The following is a 20847-nucleotide window of genomic DNA, read 5'->3' as shown; positions in this document are numbered from 1 at the left end:
TATTTTTTCATGCTATGTAATTTAAATTTGAAATTTGGATTTTGTAATATTAAAATATTTACCTTTATATAGTTGTCTGTTTGAAGCATATATAATATATTTAACTGAACATGACATACTGTATTTTCTTTTGTTTGGCAGCCATACAGTATTTGTTTAAGAGGATATACTTTTTCCCCAGTTAGAAACAACCCGTGGCCTAGTAGAGATACTTAATTAATTGGGACATAATACTTTTTGGCCCAGGAAGTGATTATGTAGAAGGCTTAAGTGTCTAGTCCTCCTTGTTACATATGATTCAGTGTTTCCAGTTCATGATTGCTCTGTGATGTGTTTGTCAAAGTTGGAAGCAACTTTAGACAGAGCCAGCTGGTAGTGTCACTGGAGGTGCATCAAGCTATGACTCTCTGTACTGCCACAAGTGCTCTAATTGAATTAAAACAAAAAACAGAAGATTAACTAGGATTTTTCCATTTGTTATTCCTTTGTAGTATTTTATTTGTATGGAAAAAGCTAATAATTTCTCAGTGTATTGGTAGCTACAAACCTGTGCATCTTAACTGTTGTAAATGAATTGTTTTTGCAAGCATTTTGCTGGTTGGAATTATGACTAAAAACGGGGAGTTGATAGAATTTTATAGAGATTACAGTGTATGTCTCTCTCTCACACCCCCTCTTCCTCATATGAGATGGTTCAGTCCTGTTTTGCATAAGTTCCTTTTGAGTAGATCCATGTGTGTACACATAGTACTGAAGAATTACTCTGTTTGATCGGGTGGATGGATGTCTTGGAGAGAAGCAGTGCACTTTAACTGCAGACTGTGTCATTTTTAGAATCAATATGTATTGTGCATACCCTGTACCTGGAATGGGCAGCAATTCTTTGATGTATTACTACAATGGGAAAACGGTAAGGGTGCTTTCCTTTGTTCATATAGTTTCAAAGTGGCTGACATAGCTGAATAGGCACTTACTGAAACCCGTGTGTTTTTAGATTAGTCTAACAAAGTACATTTAGATTGCTGATGTAATTCACTTGCATATTTTAGAAGACTTGTAAGACTGGCATTGTGTGATAAGATACAGTTAAGTTCATCGTTTGTAATTTTTAAAACATTAACCTAACATTGAACTGCATAATATTTCTAATGTATTTTCTTTTTAAAAGACCATCTGTGAGCTCCTTGTTTGCAAATGGTTTGTGTGATGGTGGTGGGGGATTCTGATAGTTAAAAAAACAACATTTAGGTTTATTGGCTGCTTTGTACAACAGGGAGAAAAGATGAAAGAATTTGTGGTTATTTATAAAAATAACAAGTATGAATCTCTGGGAATGATTAGGGAAGCAGTCAGCCAGTAAGGCTTGCGTTTCCTGTTTGGAGTTTGAGGTTCAGAGACTAACTTTACTGTTATACCATCTGCTTCCAATCAAACTAGCATTTTGACCCTATACAGGAAAGTTAGTCTGATTCACAAACTTGAATCACTATTTACAGTAAAACATTTTCAGTAGACTTTGTACCTAATAGTGCAGTAGAAGGGTTTTAATCCATGTTCTTCCTGAAGATTACAAAATACTACATTTTTGCTTATACTTGATAGATTTCTGTTTTAGTGACCGGCTTCATAGTTTTGGATTCTGGTCATTGTACTGATTTTGTGCCATGCTGCTGAGAGTGGTGGCATTTGAATCAAGTAGTACATCTCAAATTGTAAGCAAGCATTAAGCTCTTGTTTAAGATTTGATTTTTCCAAAATCATTTTAAGTAAAATGAAAAAATGTTATTGGAACTATTGCAGATTACAAAATAAAATGGACATTCACCAGCTTTTGAAAAAATTAAAACTGAATCTTTGAATTCCTCTATATTTTAATTTGCTATGTATTAAATGATATATTTTATTTCATAATTGATATTAATTTAAAATGTTAAAATATCGTATGGCAGAATATAAAACACAAATCTGGTTTGTGTCATGGAGTCTTTTATACAGTGTTTGCACAATCATTTTGTTTAAGCATTTTTATGTTCATATTACTTGTATATGATTTTGGCTTGTCCTTGGTCTTTAAAGGAATGTATATAGATCAGTAATATAGATCAGTTTCATTTTTATTTCTTGTCCCATAAGCTTGTGTGAGTTTTGCCTTTATTTAGTAGTAAACTTTTTGCCAAGGTTTTCTGATTAACGATGATCAAACTAATGATCTTTAAATTCCTTAAAAACTAGGTGTATGAGCTTCTTGGATGAGAGAAAAGATATTGGGAAGAGAGTGGGGAAATAAGTGAAACTGCATGATCTGTTTCTTTTCCTTTCATATCAATACCAGCTGTCTTTCAAATGTGAAATGATTTTTCTTTCATGTCCGCTCCTAAGTTAAAACAGTCTTTTTGAAGTTTTATGTGAAGATATATATTAGACTTAAGTAAAATTAACTATACAATACCCCTGAAGCAAAAGGAGTATGATTTTGAATGGAGTTCTGATTTTTATTCTTTCTTGAGCACAGATCACCTTATTACAACATTTCTCTTTGTTCTGTAGCAGGAAAAAAGCTTTGATCTTATTAAGCATTTCCAGGCTTATAGTAGATGGAAGTCCTGGTGCTGTAGGGGAGGATGGCCTGAAAATTGATAGCATGTGCCTGTTATAGGTCAGAGGTGACCTTTATGATCTTGCAGAGTTAGTAAATAGATGACAAATCATATGACAATCCCATATCATGTTGCCTTAAGTTTGGATTGTGATTATTTTTTTAAACTTTTTCGCACCTTTCAGTATTTTATCCCCCCAAATAATTCTATAAATTAGAATAAAGAATGTAATTACTATTTCATTCAAATATATGTAAGCAGAGTGTGTGTTGGGTTGGGGGTTTTATTGTTTGTTTGTTTGTTTTTTTTCATGTTTTGCTTTCCATTAATGCTTTTACCCTTCAAATGAGAGAGATTTTAATTTGATATTCAGGATTGTGTGTGAACTTCTCCACGTTTAGAGAAGACTATATACCTCAAGACCACAGTTCATATTGAAGTGCTACTACTTTCATTTGTATCATTTCATCACTTAGCAGATAATGGCATCTGGCTCGTGTTTTGAGATTTTATTTGAATAGTGATTTTGACTTTAGATAGCATACTTTCTGCTATCTACTAAACTGTATGAAATGCTGATTTGTATGCAAAAAATGCAAGTAGTAAATGACATGCAGAAACCAGTATTATATTTTCATCTGTAAATTATATTTTTGAAAGATATTTTTAACCTTAAAGTGGGAAAAGAGTTAGCAAAGTAAATAATACATAGGCAAAATAAGATTAAACTGAAAAAGATGCTTCTAAATACTGCTCGGTAATACAGAGTGGGTGATCATAAGAGGTTTGAGATACATTTACATGGAAGTAGAGTAAAAATTTACAAATTAAATGTGATTTTTCGTGCTGTCTGAAGGGATTAATTTGGTAATTTAATGTATATTACAGAAGAGAAGTATGTAGGGAAAATTAGAATTTTAGCATAAATCCTCTACTAAGCAATAAAACACTACTGATATGTGTATTATATAATATGAAACAAGAAATATTTTGAATAGTGTGTCCCCTAAATTAAAAACTAAGCAGATGAACTTATTCTCTGTGTTGGAGGACTGCATTAGCTATTTATACTAAACTAGAAAACTGCATGTTTTTTTACTTTTTTCTGTACTTGTTGATATCCAGAAATGATTTTCTTAGTGTCGGGGAAGAACATCCAACTATACATTGGGGGCTGGGAGGAAGGAAGGTTGAGTTAAGTCAAAAAGAGTGTTCTTTCAAATTGAGAAAAAGTGTGATTAAATATTAAGCCATTTTGTCTATTGAGTTCCACCTCTCCTTTCATTTCTGCTAGGTGCTAACTTCATATCCTTTGGACAGAAAAAATCAGATCTTTGAGGCAAAATAAATGGCATGTACTGACAGGCTTTTTTAATGGCTACAGGTAGTTGCTTTCTACCTTTTTCTTTTTTTAAAGGGAACCTGTTTTATTAGTGCTTCTTTGTTCGTGCCCTGTAAAGTAGAAAAGGGAACCAATCGAGGTCTAAAAAATATAGGGTTTTTTTGGGTTTCTATTGAGATAAAACAAATAAATGTTCTCAGCTTTTTCCGGAATGACGCCTGAAAATTAAAAACATGTATGATGTTATTTATATGAACTTTTTTTTTTTTTTTTACTCTCTTAGGTAGTCAAATAAGCAGTGAGTGAGAACTGTTTTAAAAACTTGGTAGAATAGAGAATAATATGTCCATTTTACTGCATATCAAACAATATCAAATCACTTGAAGAAACATTTTTGCTTAATTTTACAAGTTTATTTTGTACAGCTTTTAATGCCACTATTGAAGATGACATAATTTAGTAGAATGTTGTTATAATCCAGATACTGTTCACAGTATGAATGAAGTTGGTACCTCAGTCCCAGGAGGTTATGTTTAGTTACTAAGTATGTAAGTAGTTACTCTTATGTTTTCCTCAGTGTAGGGCAAAATTTCATAGAGAGGGATTTGTTATGAAGGAGTTTCAGCTTCTGCCATACCAAGTTGTTACAATGTTGATAAACAGAGAAGGAAAGAACAAACATAAATTATGATGTATGTTCCTGAAGATCATTCATGTTTTCCACATTTTCAGTGGAAAATTATAACTAATTCCTGAGTGAGATGAACTAGTTCCTCAGTAAAGTTATTTTCTCCATTTTTCCAAAAGGTGTATAAAATACTATCTAGAAGTACATGGCGTGGTGGGGGGGTTTGCTTGTTAGTGTTATTTCATAGCACATTGAATTAGAATATCAAGATAGCATATATCGCTATAAGTGTTAAAATTTTGCAGATTACTTCAGATGAAATATATCAATCCAGTTTTATTTTCCTAAGGTACCTTCTAAAAGGAATAACATGTAAAGTCTGTTTTTACATAAATGTAGACATATTCGGTTTGCAAAGTTTACACCAACCAAGTGTTGTTAATGTAAATGTTTTCTGCTTTCCAGAGGGATTTTGATTCAGGTTTTATTAGTATTGGACCAGTTAGTACACAGAGAGAAAAGTACAATTAAATCTACCCTATACCATATGCTGCCCATAGCAGCTCAGACAAGGTCAAAGCTAACATTTGTAAGTCAGGACAAACATAGGATCATGTAGGAAATCTCTAGGGGTAGACTGCTTTGAGCATTGAATAAAGTGAGCTTGTAGCATTGGTCAACTTTATTTTTTTTCCCCTCCAAAGTAGTATTATGGGTCTCAATGTGATAGCCCAGGAGAGTTTTATCTGCTCAAGTCCAGTGGACAGAACTGCCAATCTATTGAGGAGCAGTCCCCTGCTAGGAGGGTGTGTTGTCTACAACATGCTTTATTGATGCTTCAGTGTGAAGGTTTTGTCCATTTCTATGGGCAAATGAAAGCAGCTAGGGAGGGGATCAGGTGCTATATTGGATGGATCTATATTTCTCAAAATTGTGAGCACCAAACAGTGACATACACTCATTTGTTCAGTGTATTTGCTTTGATAAACACACTTGTGTTGAAGACAGCCTGTAGAAACACATTAGTCTATGCCTATGAGTTGTAGAAACTGAGATTACCAGTGAGATAAGAGCAGTGAACTTAAAAGCAAAAGAAAATGTATCGGTACTCCTCTAGTTTTAATGTGGTCTGTATTAATAGTATGTAGGAGTTTATATCATAGCCATAAAGGATTTCTGAAATTTGACAAACAAGTACTGGAAATGGGTTGATCAGTTTCAGGCTTCCTTTTAATTCCTTTAATAAAAACACTGGAATTTTTGTAGACTAAATTGTACATATCATTCGTCAAAAATGTGGTCTGATCTTTTTTTAGGAAGTGGAGGAAACTTGTTTCGGAAATTATTTCCAAAGGAATCTTCAAATATGTTGTGTATTTACTTCTGCTCCCACTTTTTCATTTCCCTCTACCCTCTCCACCTCAGATTTGAATAGGCCAGTTAGTGGAGTTCATAAGGTGTAGATGTGGGTATCCATTTTTACTGCCGTAGGACAGAAATTTGTGTGTAACGCCTTGATAAATGTCAGTTTTCGTGACCTCTGAAACTTTCTGAATAGTAGGGTTTAAAGAATAATATAATTTATAATTTCACATACAGCATGCATGTTGGGAGATTTGATCCTGATTTAGTGGAGGCATCTTTAAAATAGGTTTTGATATTTTGCTTCACTGGCATGTTTCATCTGTTTACATCTACATTTAGTATGGATCATGAAAATATAAGAATACCAAACCCGTTAATAGGAAGGAAATTTGTTGAAAAGTATGCAAATGAGATATTTTTGGTGCTTTAATTGAAGTTTATAGAGTGAAGATTTAATTTTAGTAACAAAGCAAAATCAGTAATTCAGACCTTTTAAGATAAAGTAATGCCTTTACGTTTGGAAATTTTTAAATTAGTAAATAGAAGGACATGGCATATAATCTCCTGATACTTTATAGATTTATTACACTTTTAAAATGATCTTTTATAATAGTATCAATTTAATATGTTAAGAATAACTGCACATTTGAAAGCAGATATGCTGCTTAAACCTGACTCAGTAGGAACGGTCCATGCTGGTCTGAGCTGCCCAAGCTCTGAAAGGCCAAGCAGGGTGGCTCTGCAGCAGTACAGCCTATTGAGGGAAGACGTCGACAAACTGAAGAGAGCTTAAAAAAACCCCAGAATCACTCAGCCATTCATGCTGGAGAAATGTGGAACAGCTCAGGGTGGAGGAAGGAGCGGAAAGTGGAGCTCTTGACCTGTGCTCTAAAACTCCCTTGTCCTGCTTCCTTCCTGCTGAGGCCACACAGCCTGCAGGAATTATTACAACCCTAGGATTGAAGTGTAGAGTCTGCATACAGCTTTGAGAGAGACAAGACCTCTACTATATGGACCATTTAAAAATTGAATCTGGAATGGGTGTTTTGGAAGAGCTCTCTCACCCCTCATTAGTTTCATATGTGTGCTTTCTCTGAAGTTCCCTCGTGCTCCTGCCTCCGATTCAATCACTTCAGATTGCCATGTACTTAGGGGAATTTGGGGAAACCTTTAACAGGATGGATTTTCTTTTACCTGCTTGACCAAGTTGTCTGCCAAGGAGATTTTTTGGGCTGGATGTTCTTTTAGCACTATTCCCTGGCTCCCTGAAAATGTCAGCCAGGGAAGAACTATTTTGGTATCCTCCCAGATGTCATTCCCATTAAATGATAGCCCAAAGAGACAATATTGGGCAGCCACGTCATACTTAAAACCTCATTACGCAGCTGCTGCAAAAGAGAACACCACCTAACCAGGGAGCAAATTCCATCACCATGTGATGAGAGGCTTGCAGAGCTGCTATGGACCAAGAGCCACATGCTGGATAAGGGCTCTAAGCATTAAATATGTTTAAAAGGTTTGAGCTACATGATCGAATGCATCTTTTCCTAACTTGAAAGGGTATTTAAATATGTTTCCTTTATTGTCAACTTTTAATTAAAAGTTTGCATTTTGCTTCTTGTAGATGTAGTCTAATCTCAATAATCTTTTTTTCCCCCTTTGCTTTTAAATTCTGTTTGTAATAACACAGAGTAAAACTTATGATTAGGTCATTAACCAGAAAAAAAAAAAAAACACTGGCATTCGTCTGCAGGTGATCAGATGACATAAGACGCCTGGTTTTAATTTGTGGGTAGGTCTGATTGTAACTAAAAGAGACTTGCTCTTTTTGTGGAATTGGCTGACTATTTCCCCACATCTGGAGTTAATGAAGTCTTTGAGACCACATCAGTTGTGTTTTGCCGCCAGAGCCCTTTGATCTGAAAAATCTAGACTGGCACAAGTGCAGCTTCATAACATTGCAGCTATGTTTTTGCAAGCTACAGTTAGGATTCCAAAAACAAATAGAAACTATATAAACTTATGTGCCTGTGCTAGAACTTTCATGTAGCTATTTGAAAGGGCCTCTTTGACATTGGAATATTTCAGAACATTTTTATTGTGCTAATGTCCTGTACATGTGTAACCATAAATGATGCATTTGTTGGAACTGAACTTTTTCATCTTAATTTCCCTTCTGAGGTGCTTGCTTGTTTAGACAGTTTTATAAAATGTCAAAATTATTAGAAGTGATTGAAATTTCAGTCTGTAGCCCACATTGCAACTCTTGTTGATAGCATTACTCTGGCAAAGTTGAAAAGATGTATAATATGTCATGGTGGATTTTTTCACATTAATCAGTGCACATCTCCATGTCAGTGCTGCATGTCATTGAGCTTTGTTTCCTCTGCTGTCCTGTGACAGTGATAGATTATCCATCAGCTATAGCATATGCTGCATTATTTTGCACAACAGACAACTTGTAAATTACACCCAGTTCTGTCTAATATGTTTGTAGCTTTATGATTGTGAGCATTTAATATTTGACAGCCTTGTCACTTTTGTTTGAGTATGTATGAAGTGTGTGACTATATATGTATATATATTTATTATCTACCATAAATACATACATACTCTTAACACAGTTTATAACATGTTGTCAAGCTGCAGCTCAGATTTGGTCAGCACTTTCCATTGTAAAAATTTCTTTATTTCCAGGAATTCAACATTTGGAAGTAACCAAAAATAATAATAATAAAAAAAAAAGGTATCAATTTGAACAAAAGCTCTCCTTGGAAACACTAACTTTGTTTCCAAAATAACAAAAACATACAAACAAAAATGTCCTCTTGAGTTTGATTGCAAAATCTAAATGCAAAAAATAGAAGGATGCTAAAAGTTGTGAAATGTTTCCACTGTATCCCTCCCTCCCATGCTTCAAGACCCAGTTCTTGATAGAAAAGATGTCTAGGGTGGCTTCTGTATATCCTTAGCAGTGTTTTATACACTGGTATAGCTCAGCTGATTTCATTGGAGTTATCAGTGTCAAATTTGTGTAAAGGAGCGGTGATCAGTCACATTGCACACAACTCTATCCAAACACATGCCGAACCATTTGATCTGACAACAGCAGTCTGGAAAAGCATTCTGGGTATTTGTATGCAAATAAATACAAGATGTGACCCACTTAACTTCCCAAATTCCCATATCAGAACATTCACCCTTGCATATTAGAATAGAGGTTTCCTAGACCTTGGTGGTAGTCATAGACCCTTTTTTAGTCTCCCTCTTTCTTCTCTTGAGTGGTACCCAGCCTGTTACAGTGGTAGGGGAGTGACCTAACTGTATGTATGTGTGCATAGGTGTAAGCATGCACACACAAAAATATGCATAAATATGCACCTTACAATTTTGGCATATCTCTTATGCATTTATTAAGTTTAGACTTCTAAAATTAATACATTTGAAACCTATAAATCAATAAGTTTATTTTGGGGGAAAGAGAAGAAAATTGAGTATTTTTTAAAAAATAACCTTTTTTATTTTAATATATTACATAGCAAAAATGTTTTAGCTCAAGTATTACATTTTTGTGTACTCAGTAGCCATTTACTACGTTAATATATCTGCACTACAGTTTTTCATAAACTAAAAATAATTTTAAGAGGACATTTTTTATTTTGTTTTTGCACTATGCCTCCGTTCCTGGTCCACAACTGGAGCCTCCTAGATATTACAATACCACTGCTATTAATAACAACAATATAAATCGTTCATATTGGAATATTTAGCAAAATTATTGTTATAAAGATATTGCCTCCCTGGGCACAACCTGCATTATACTATGAGTCATTGATGAATTGTCTATATTGATTTTGTTTATACATAACATACCTGAATACTCTGATTTATTTCACTGCTGATTTATACTTGCTGTAATTAGAATCATTTGATTGTTATGTTTGTTTGGTCCCCTGTATATTTTTCAAATTGATGAGAAAGTTGGTTATTTACCAGTGGAAAATGTTCATGCTGAGTTTATCTGAAGCAAGGGCTTACCAGAAGAAATTGGTACTCCACTGCCAAATCAAAACAAGATTTTTAAAAGCTGTGCCAGACTCAAAAGGTTATTTAATGTTGACATTTTAAGATCACTCAGCAGGATATAGACTTGCATTACTTCTCCTCCCTCCCCCTACTCCCCCCCCCAACTCTAAAAAAGCAGACAGGTTTCTGATTGGATTATGCAGTGCAGTGACACTAAACTCCCAACAGTTTCATGAATGTTTTACCTGAGTTGCTGGGATTCCAACTGGTTAAATATTTAAACAAGAATAGAGTTATTTTAAAATCGAAACTTATTTTGGGACCACTATTTTGTTTCTGTGTGAGATGTGCTTTGTAAGCAGAATCAACACGGAGGCTTTTATCAGGCCACCTGGTTGAATTGGCACACCAGAAAGTGTGGTGTTAAGATCACAGCAGTACTTTGGCAACTTGCTAAAAACAAAATAATGTCAACAAATGAATTAAATATTGGGATTTGCTGCACTGTTCCCTTTAATTTAGGTCCCTGTACTAGCATGCTGTTCCTTATGTGTGACAGCCAAATATTACATTGTTGCTTTTCAATTTTTAGGTATATGCACCATCCCCAAGTTCTGATGATTTCAATAGAGAATCTCCAAGTTACCCATCTCCTAAACCACCAAGCAGTATGTTTGCTAGCACTTTCTTTATGCAAGGTGAGTAAAGTAACTCTAAATACAGTAAAGTTCGTAATTTGTCCTTTAGGTGGAAATGTGAGGCTTAACCCAGTGTTGCATTGAATAATGTAATAAATACATTTCCAGGGAAGCTAAGGTATTGTGCTGGGTCGTAGTATTGAATTTTGTATACTTTTACAAACTGTTAGCTGAAGGGAGCTATCCTTTGATTTAAAGGTTTCTTTGTGACATTAATTGCTGACTGTAATTTAAGGGGATTATCCAGCAGGCCAGATGGACAGAATGCCCCATTCTTTGATTTGTAGGGGCTTCAGAACAACACACCAGAATGATAGCGGAAAATGAGGTGAGGGCTTCTTGGTCATTCTGGTGTTTGGCTGTACAATATCTGTTAACAATTGGCGTTCTCAGTGAATGGTTATGTCTCCACCATGCCAAAAATACAGATGACTTTGAATTGCACAAAAACAGGGACCAGAATTCATGAGATTGAGACCACGTTTCCTCAACTTCATGTCACATAACTAGGGGTTAGATGAGATTTTGAAATATACTGTAAACATCATCATCTTTGAGTACTGAAGTGTATAATGTCATTGCAGTCTTTATTGCTGAGGGAAAACAGTGCTGATACACTTTGGTTTGAGGTTTATATAATGTAGTAATTATCAGTTATTTAAGTCTGCTATTATGGAACCTTTTTTATTTTATAGTGTTAGAATGTTTTAGCAAATATAAATTGCCTATTAGGGATTGAGAAATCTTTTCCACTGTATAATATTTATGGTGAGCATTACTTAGCCAAGCATCAAGTTTTTTTGAAGTCTGGAATTTTTATCATCCCTCTTGATATAAATCTGGCCTTACTGAAGGTCTTTGTAATTAGTAGAGTACTTGTTATTTTCTCAGCTGTGGTTGGATTGTATTTCAGCTTTAAAGCCTCATTTTTTTAAATATAGCAACTCAGTGTGGTGGCAGGAGAATGGGAGACACCGTATTAGAAATTCCCTATTTCAGGACTGATATTAGGCTAATTGAGTTGTTGAATTATGTATTTTTAAAATAATGTAAAGTAAAGGAGAACTCAGTATACTTCATGTATTAGAGAGATCTCTTTCTTTTCTTTTGTTAAAAAAAAAAAATAGATGGAACCCACAACTCTTCTGATCTTTGGAATTCATCCAATGGGATGAGCCAGCCTGGTTATGGTGGAATGCTGGGAAGCTCCTCTTCTCACATGTCACAGTCCAGCAGTTATGGCAGTCTACACACACATGACCGCTTGGTAAGTTATATAGGCTAATGCAATTGCATAGGTAAATATATTTCTGGAGACTGATCTGTTTCATTTCCCGTCTATCTTCTAGTATTGTCAATTCAAAATTAGATTGTCAGAATTCATAATCGTGGCATATTGATTTTGTTGTATCTTGTTTGTGTATAATTTTAAAATGATTTTTTGTAATGGAATGGGTTGTTTGGCTGAGGGACAGCTAGTCCCTTTCTTAGATAATGGTATCTTAACAAGATATATAAATGTATTTAAAGATTCTGCTTAATTGGCTCTTATTTGTTTTGCTTCTTTCTAGAGCTATCCCCCACATTCAGTCTCGCCTACAGATATAAATGCCAGTCTTCCTCCAATGTCTAGCTTCCATCGCGGCAGTACCAGTAGTTCACCTTATGTCGCTGCCTCACATACTCCACCTATCAATGGATCAGATAATATACTGGGTAAGATTCTCTTAGGATTAAATAAGAATTCTTAAGGTGCAATTTGAAGTTATTTAACCAATAAAGGTTCCTTTTCTGTTGTTTTTTAGTTCTGTAAGATACTAAGAGGTAGGCCTGGTCTCCACACAAATTTTTGCCCGGTTAACTAAAGGGAGGATATTTTTTAAACCAATTTAGTTAAATCAGTGCAACCACCCCATCCCCCCCAGTGTGGACCCTCAAACTGGTTTGATTGTATTAAATCGGTTTAGCTTAAGTTGGTTTGTAATAGACTTAAACTGAACTGATTTCAGACACACTTAAACTATGCCCATACTAAGGAATTGCACCCATTTAATAAATGGCCAGTGGTCCCCCAGGCTTTGTGAAATCAGTGCATAAACAGCATGTAGAAAGCTCCTGTTTTGTGATATAGATGCCATCGCTGTATTAATGGAGCATTGTGGTGGCTCGAGGCATTCTGTCTTTAGAGTGGATCTGCTACAAAATCTTTCATGGTGTATTATGTGCCCCCTCCCCTCATATTTGGCCTCAGGTCACTGGCCAGTGCCAAAGGAAGAAGGTCAGTGGCAGGTTATTAACTCTCTTTAATCCCTTCACCGCGTATCCAGAGAGTACAAATGTGAACTCATTTTTTTCTCTTTTCATAGAAATTGTGAATAATGATGATGTATCTCATAAAATCACTTATTAATACAGCCATGGAAATTCAGTGGTTTCCATTCTCAAGATTGCATGACTACCTTTTTAATTTGGTATGGGTTCACACTCAGCTTTACTTTCAGTCTTGGTGTAAGGGAAACTTAGGACTTGGCTACACTTGCAAGTTACAGCGCAATAACTTACTGTAAAGGAGCCCCGGGCGCACTGGCTCACTACCCGTCCACGCTGGCAAGTAGAGTGCTCTGACTCCGTGGCTACAGCACTGCTGGTACTCCACCTTGGCGAGTGGAATAACGTTTGCTGCACCCCCGCTGGAGTGCCGCGGTGCCAGTGTGAACGAGGTGTTGCTTTACTGCGCTGTGATCAGCCTCCGAAAATGCCCCATAATCCCCTTAAGTCAAGTACCCACTCTTGTCATTGTTTGGAATCAGCTGTAGGAATGCGGAAATGCCCTTTGAAAGCTCCATTTCTGACAGCCGGCTGCTTATCTGCTCCGAGACAAAGCAACCATTAGTGTGGAATGCTGTGTGAGAGCGAGAGAGGCGGGGGGGAGAGGGAGGGGTCTGAACTTACAAGACAGCATGTTGACATGCTCTCAGCCCCCCAAAAACCCACTCTCTCTCCCCCCACATACATACAACACACTCCCTGTCGCACTCCCCCCCGCATTTGAAAAGCATGTTGCAGCCACTTGCATGCTGGGATAGCTGCCCATAATGCACCGCTCCCAATGCTGCTGCAAGTGCCGCAAATGTGGCCACGCCAGTGCGCTGTCAGCTGTCAGTGTGGACAGACTGCAGTGCTTTCCCTAGTGCACTCTACAAAGGCGGGTTTAACTCAAAGCACTCTATATCTGCAAGTGTAGCCATGCCCTTAGTCTGGTTGGTTATATTTGCCCTGATTTGGGGGCATATAATAAACCTGGATCCTTAAATGAGTCCAGTTCATAAAGCTTTCTGTGAATCCAGTGAGAGATTTGAAGTTTATTATAAAACATAAAATCAGGTGATCGATGAACGATTTGGATTTCATGGTGAACATTTTGCATAGCTTTATATGAAAGTGCAATATTTGCTGGCAGAATTTGATGTCCACAGAATTTATCTGTATTCTTAAAGGGACATATTCAGGATAAAATTCATATTTTGAAACAAAAAAATTCCTTACCTGTGTTTCTAATTGGTTGAGCTTTTGAAGCCTTATGTTCAACTTGGTGGCCTTTGGAATGAGGAGGCACACAGAGCCTTTGGCATGTGGCACAGGTGGAAATGGGGAGACAGAGTCCATAGCATGCAGGGTGGGGTGGCAGGGAGTCCTTGAAATAGAGGGTTTGGGAGGGTGACACATAGGGAGCCTGTGGGAGGGAATAGAGGAATGCAAAGAGCTGCTGAGAGTCCCATGAGCTTGGCCTGCCTACATAAGCAGTTAAATTTGCAACCATTTAGTGTTACTTTATATTATTAAAATTAATTTAAAAATATTTTTCACAGTCTGTTTTCCTTTTGCATTTCATTCAGCCTGGATAATGAAACTAGGCAAATCTGTTTCACTCTTGTCCCTGACTAGCTTCACTTTCTCATCCTTGTGCTGGAACAATGCTGTTGTATTTGGGCTGCAAATGGTGCAGGGAAATGAGATTACCAAAGTCTAAACACAAGACTGTGTTCACTCACATTGTTTTGATATAATGAAAACATGTTCTATTGACATGAGGTTAATCATGACTTCCTGACAGTGTCCCATTAAAACAATGTGAACAGTGTGTTCAGCTGCATTTGCTAAAATTTAGATTAATAAAAGAAACTTAGTTCTTTGGCTTAAAATAAGCATTGTGTTTATTTTCCCATTACAGGAAACAGAGGAAATGGGACTGGAAGCTCACAGACGGGTGATGCACTTGGAAAGGCATTGGCATCTGTAAGTAATGATTATTGACACAGTCTTCAGATTAATTTAAACCACATCTTGTTTAAAATGTTGATCATGGTTTCCCTTATTCATAGTTATCTTTTTGTTACTTATGAATACCTACAGTTAGCAGTTAAATATGTCCAAAACACAGTAACCTGAAGTGTTAAGGTAACACTCCATGATACATTTGTGTACATTATGTCCATGTCAAGGCAAATGGAAATTATTGCTTTTATTTTTGGGAGGTTCCAATCAGATTTTTGCTAGGCATTTGCCTATCCTGCGGAAGATCAAGATATCACAAATGAGCACGGATTGGGAAGTTGTGTGTACAAAGCAAAATTTACAACACTGGGTGTTTAGCTTAATCATAAAGCAAATTATTTTCCGTAATATGTACATAAAACTCCGCATTGGCCTGCTAAACCCAGGGTTGTGAGTTCAATCCTTGAGGGGGCCATTAGGGATCTGGGGCAAAAATTGGGGATTGGTCCTGCTTTGAGCAGGGGGTTGGACTAGATGACCTCCTGAGGTCCCTTCCAACCCTGATATTCTATGATTCTATGATTTAAGTCAATGAAATTTATCTGAGGGCAAAATTAGGCACAAGGTTTAAAGTGCATGCTCAGTGGCCATATAACATTGGGATTTGAAGGTACTGTGGGAAAAACAACCTTTTAGACTTAATAAATAAAATGTCAAGTGATGTGTGCTCTGTTATAAGCTATCCAACTTCAATTTATGGAGCATTTTAAAAAGGGGATTTGTATTGCATGTCTGAAAGGCAAAATCAGTGCAAGCCATTTATTAAGTTAGTTTCAGTCACTGGAAGATGCCATTGCAAATAATGAAATAAAATGAAGTAATAAATTGAAACATTGCAAGTCCCTAAACTATTAAAAATTATTTAAACTTTTGTAGATAATAATAATAATAATAATTTTAAAATGCAGTAAAACAGTGTGTGTTAATAGTATTAAAGGAGCCATTATTTTTAATAGCACAGTTCCCAGGACAGAACACATTTTGAAAACATTGTTTATATTCAGTGTCTGACTTAATACTCTGTATAGCAGAAATTCCAGATCTATGGGTGGTGGCTGGGAAAGCTCTGCCGACTTCTGTTGTTTAGCACTCTGGAAGCCTAATCCTGATTCAAGAGATAAAAATGACTCTTTTGCAGCTGCAAAAGACCATCTCTGGGCTGCTTTCTGTTTTTCCCATCTCAGCGCACTGCACGCAAATATGCACACTCATGCAGATGCTGTTAGTCTTGCTTCCTCTGATGGTCATATGTTAAAGGATGACCAGCTCTGATATGTCAGATGGACTTCACTGATGTCCATATCAGGTAGCAGATTTCTCTAAATCTGCCTGGCTTTGGAGAGAAAAATACTGTCCCTGTTGCTTTTTCGGATCAGGTACCTAGTTAACAATTCCAGGAGTGCAGAGGGCAGTCCTGTGTTTGGCTGCATGAACTGCCCATCTAGTAAAGAATTTGGGCCATTTTTGGCTCTGCTGAATCTGAAGGAAAAGCTTCTTGGACATAGCAGTGTTTACAAGCATTGTGCTGTTCATTATTCTACAGGTCTCCTAGAGCATATATGGTCCACAGCCTGGCCAAATTTTTTGCTAAAATCTTGGCCTTATGGACTAGCCCAGACCCATGTGATCTTGTGAGATTTTCAGTTACTCTCTATCTCTTTCCTGTTGAACAGATCCACAGGTATTTTTCTCTTACTGTGACTAGCTTGGAAAACCAGGCTCATGTTTGGAGAAAATTCCAAATTTACTGAGAGTGGAAGTTAGGGCAGGAATGTTTAATCTAACTGGTGGGTGGGCTTTGGTTGTCATAGTAACTTAGTTCTGTCATCCTATGTTGTTGCTTGGCAGGAGCAGCCAGGTCATTCCATAAATCATTTCTGTCATAGCTGATGGTGATGCATTCCATCTGCTCTATCAGTGCATGCCATAGTCTGCACACTTCAAATCCCTTGCTTCATCCATCTGCTTCCTTTACCCCAAATACACACACACAGCCCACTTTTCACAACTGTTCAGAAAGTAATACAGCAACATTACTTTTTGAGGAAGGGAATCATAATGTTTGGAGTGAAAATGGTGCATTTAAATTTCAGTGGCTAATAAACTTTGTGAAATTGTATCTGTTTTTGCAAAGATTTTTTTAAAATGCTTAAATTGTCTTGAATTTTTAAAGCCACTATCTGTCTTTTTAGATGTTAAACACCATTACTAGTATTATCAGGAGGAATTTCTAGTTCTAAGATTCTGTTGCTGTACATCTTACAAAGGCCTTTCATGTGTGAAACATCAGAGGCTACAACATTTGTTTCTCAGTTTAGGTATTAAAGACCATACAGAATACTGTGTGATTAAACATGTAAGGCCAGATAATACATTTGCAAAGGTTCTTTTATTTTAGGTTTAAGCCTGGATAATTGTGGTCTTAATCTCAGGGTAGGCAAGAAAGAGAATTGTACATGAAAGTATTTACACAAAGTTCCGAAAGCCCTGTGGATTATGCATTAGTTTGGATAATGAACTAGTGTAGATAGAAAGAAAAGAAAATCTGGGTATTTGTGCCATTTCTAATGTGTTTCCCTGAACATTTGCCAAACAATAACCCTTTAAGATTGTGCCCATGGAGGGTTATATGGAGGGAGAAACATCTGGTTTATTTCAGTGCCTAATGCCAAATCAAAACACTTGGTCTTTAATTTAGAGGAGATCAAACAGGAGAGCTGTTTAACTTTGTTGCTTATATCAGACCTCTTTGTGATAACTTATGTTTTGATTCCTACCTCAATACTAGGGTAAAGGCCTTTGTGTGATCTGGGTAGTTAAATGGCCAGTGGTCCCCTAACAAAAGAAAAGAAAATGTAGGGAAGTTGACTTTTAAAAGTAATTCATGAATTAAGTTTCTTTGTTGCTTTAGACTCAATAACATTAGCATAACAAAGCTTTACTGAAATGTACACAGTAGTGTTTAAAAAATTGGACTAAGAGCTCCAAGGTTTGGCACTGCGGGCTCTCAATTGTGCAGCTTTTGTCTAAGGCCCTTTTCATTAGATACTGGCATATTGGCACCCTGCTGATTGGAATGGACCATGACTGATAGGAGGAGGAGTTTCATTTGTTGCAGTAAAATGAGTCATGTTACCGTTTAAGCCTGGCAGAAGGCATCAGAGTTGTTCATCATTGGTCATTTAACAATACAGCAGCCATGGGTTGCATGCAGAATGTGTTCTGATTTTGTATTTAACCTGTGGCTTTTAACAGGTTTGTTTGGGGTTTTTTACATGATTTTTAAAAAAGATTGCTATGTAGATAGCTGAAAAAAATGGATTATCTGGCTATGCAGGAAGAAGGCCAGGAGACACTAGGAGCTTTTCTTCACTACCGGGTAAGTCGACCTAAGTTAACTACTAGTTATGCTATGTAGTTTAGGTCGACTTACTCCGATGTCTTCACTGCTCCGTGTTGATGGGAGACGCTCTCCAGTCGACTTACCTTAATCTTCCCGGGGAGCTGGAGTACTGGTGTCGACTGGAGAGCACTCTGCTGTCAGTTGAGTGGGTCTTCACAAGTCCTGGATGTGGTTTAATTAGGCTGCAACTTTATTCCTAAATGTCTGGGGGTACCCGGCAGATAAAAGTGTGCAGTGCAGGTAATTCCATAATCGTTTATGTATACCCAGTGGGATGAGGCTACTGTCTGCCCTCCCCCTTTGCCCATCCTGGTCCCTAGCCAACCCACTGCTGGGACTTCGTCATCCTGTGTCCCCCCCCCGAATTAGGGTTAAGGGGAGCTATAAAGTCAGATGTTCGATCCTGCCATACCAGTCATAGAAGCTCCAACCCTCCCTCCCCGTTTCCACTCTTTTAATACCTACTTTAAATCCTTTACCAATCCATTTCATCTGATCATTATATCCCTTCCCTATGGAGTACTTGCTCTGGGCATCCTCCCCACGCCTTCATAATGAGTTGTGACATCACAGCCTAACCTCTGTTTCATATTCACCCCAGTTCAGCCTCCAACCTGCTTTGGGGAAGGCAAAAAGCCCTCACATTGCCTTGGCCAATCTGATGCTGAAGGAAAAAGTCCTTCCCAGCCCCGCAAGAGAGGAGCGACTAGCATAATTCACACAGCAGATCATGACAAACCCTGGTATTTAACTACTTCCATGGGTGAGAGGATGGGTGCTGCTCCACCTGGTCCAGGTAAAAAGGGCTTTTCATGCACCAGCATGGACCTAAATAGTTCCTCCTCTTCTAGTCACTTGTGTCAGGGATGGTCAGCGTCCACACGCTGACCTGGTCTGACGCTGTTGCAGCAAGTCCCTCTCTGGCTCTCTAGCCCTTAAAGGAACGCACACCTTTTCCAACAAACCAGACAACAGCCCCCACCACTTAATGTGCGATAAGATCAAATTTTCTTTTGGCATGACATGTTTTGTTCAGACATAGAATTTATTGTGTATACCACCCTTTTCTTTGGAATGTTTAAAGTTTACATAGCAAATTTAGCAACACAGTGTAATCAAGTCTTAATCGTAATTTTATACTGATTTGAAGTTCTTTCATTTAAGTCATTGGTCTGTGGAATAATTCTGGTTTTTTACATATATTTTCTATCTCACGTGCAAAATGTGGTGTGTGGGGTTTTTTGGAGTGTGGTTTTGGTATTTTTTGTTGTTTAACTTATATAAGTATGAAAGACCAAGAAAGTATATGCAGCCCATAAAGTCCTGCCTTTGACAGCTCATGAAATATTATACTAATCCACCAGCTTCCGGCTTATCATCATTTTACCACTGAAATGTCAGATTGTGTTTGTGCAAAGTCAGAACTAGTGGGTGAATGGAGTTTCAGACTGCCAAACAGCCATCTGAAGGTTAAAATGTTTTTGTCTCTTCTAGCCCTAGAGTGAGAGAGATTTGAACTTATGACCTAGAAGAAAAATGTTCCATATCCCATGACCAGTACCTATACCTATCCAGTTCCTTCTCCAGAACAGATTTTCAAGGCGCTTACAATTTTAGATTTTAATTGGAAACTTAAAGATTTAATTTGCTGTTTTATCCAAAGTCACTCAACTGTATTATTATATAAAGCATAGAAAGATATTGTTGCCAAGTTAGTAATAGCTTTAAAAGTTCAAAACTTTGTATTATGTATATATTTTGGAAGCTATTTGTCTAGAAATCAACCAAGGAGAATCTTTATGTGCAAAATAATAGTTAGTAATAACAGCACAATTTCAGATGACTATTTTTTTGGGGGGTCAGGTGACACCAGTAATTAGAGATCAGTCTTTTTCACAGTATTCTCTTATTAAGGATTAAATTTTTTAAAAATTAACCATAATTTGTCAAGTTTTATAGGGTCTTTTGTCCATGTAAAGGAGAGTCACAGTTATTCCTCCAAATTTTTCTGAAGTTGTTTTTATATGTTATTCTCATTAATTATCTGTAGACTTGTTAACTTGACTTCCACAGTTCTTCTTGAATTTAATCCTAAAGTTCTTGTAGTTTGTAAAAAGCATTTTCGGCACTGCTTGTTTTGACAAGTACTTGAAAATGAAAGATCTATGGACTCTGTGGCCATTTTTAAAACCTTCTAAGTAATAAAACAGAGCTACGATGAATGAGCCAATCTTTTCATCAAATTAACATTAGTGGTGGCAACTGAAAGTATAAAAATGAGTCCAAATCAACAGATTTTTATTTTTTTTATTAGCTGTCACATGTATTGATAGATATGTGCATCCTTTTGTTGTTAGATTTATTCTCCTGACCATACCAGCAGTAGTTTTCCATCAAATCCATCAACACCAGTTGGATCACCATCACCTCTCACAGGTAGGATCTACAACTTG

At 36.8% G+C, this 20847-nt stretch overlaps 1 protein-coding gene across 21 annotated transcripts in view; it reads left to right on the top strand.

The window, feature by feature from the left end:
* Positions 1-20847, top strand: part of TCF12 (transcription factor 12) — a 283371-nt gene that overhangs the window by 233164 nt on the left and 29360 nt on the right. For 18 of the 21 annotated variants that reach the window (XM_074966265.1, XM_074966272.1, XM_074966284.1 and 15 more), the window contains 5 exons: positions 10551-10656; positions 11784-11923; positions 12228-12372; positions 14888-14952; positions 20752-20830. In XM_074966265.1, the coding sequence (XP_074822366.1) occupies positions 10551-10656; positions 11784-11923; positions 12228-12372; positions 14888-14952; positions 20752-20830 (535 nt within the window). Of the gene's footprint in view, positions 1-730; positions 911-10550; positions 10657-11783; positions 11924-12227; positions 12373-14887; positions 14953-20751; positions 20831-20847 lie in introns of those variants that run through there. The other 3 variants (XM_074966283.1, XM_074966280.1, XM_074966281.1) reach the window with 3 other exon arrangements.

The sequence above is a fragment of the Natator depressus genome, chromosome 10 (assembly GCF_965152275.1).
Source record: "Natator depressus isolate rNatDep1 chromosome 10, rNatDep2.hap1, whole genome shotgun sequence".
Classification (NCBI taxonomy): domain Eukaryota; kingdom Metazoa; phylum Chordata; order Testudines; family Cheloniidae; genus Natator; species Natator depressus.
The sequence above is the reverse complement of the archived record's forward strand: the minus strand, read 5'-3'. Positions and strand labels throughout refer to the sequence as shown.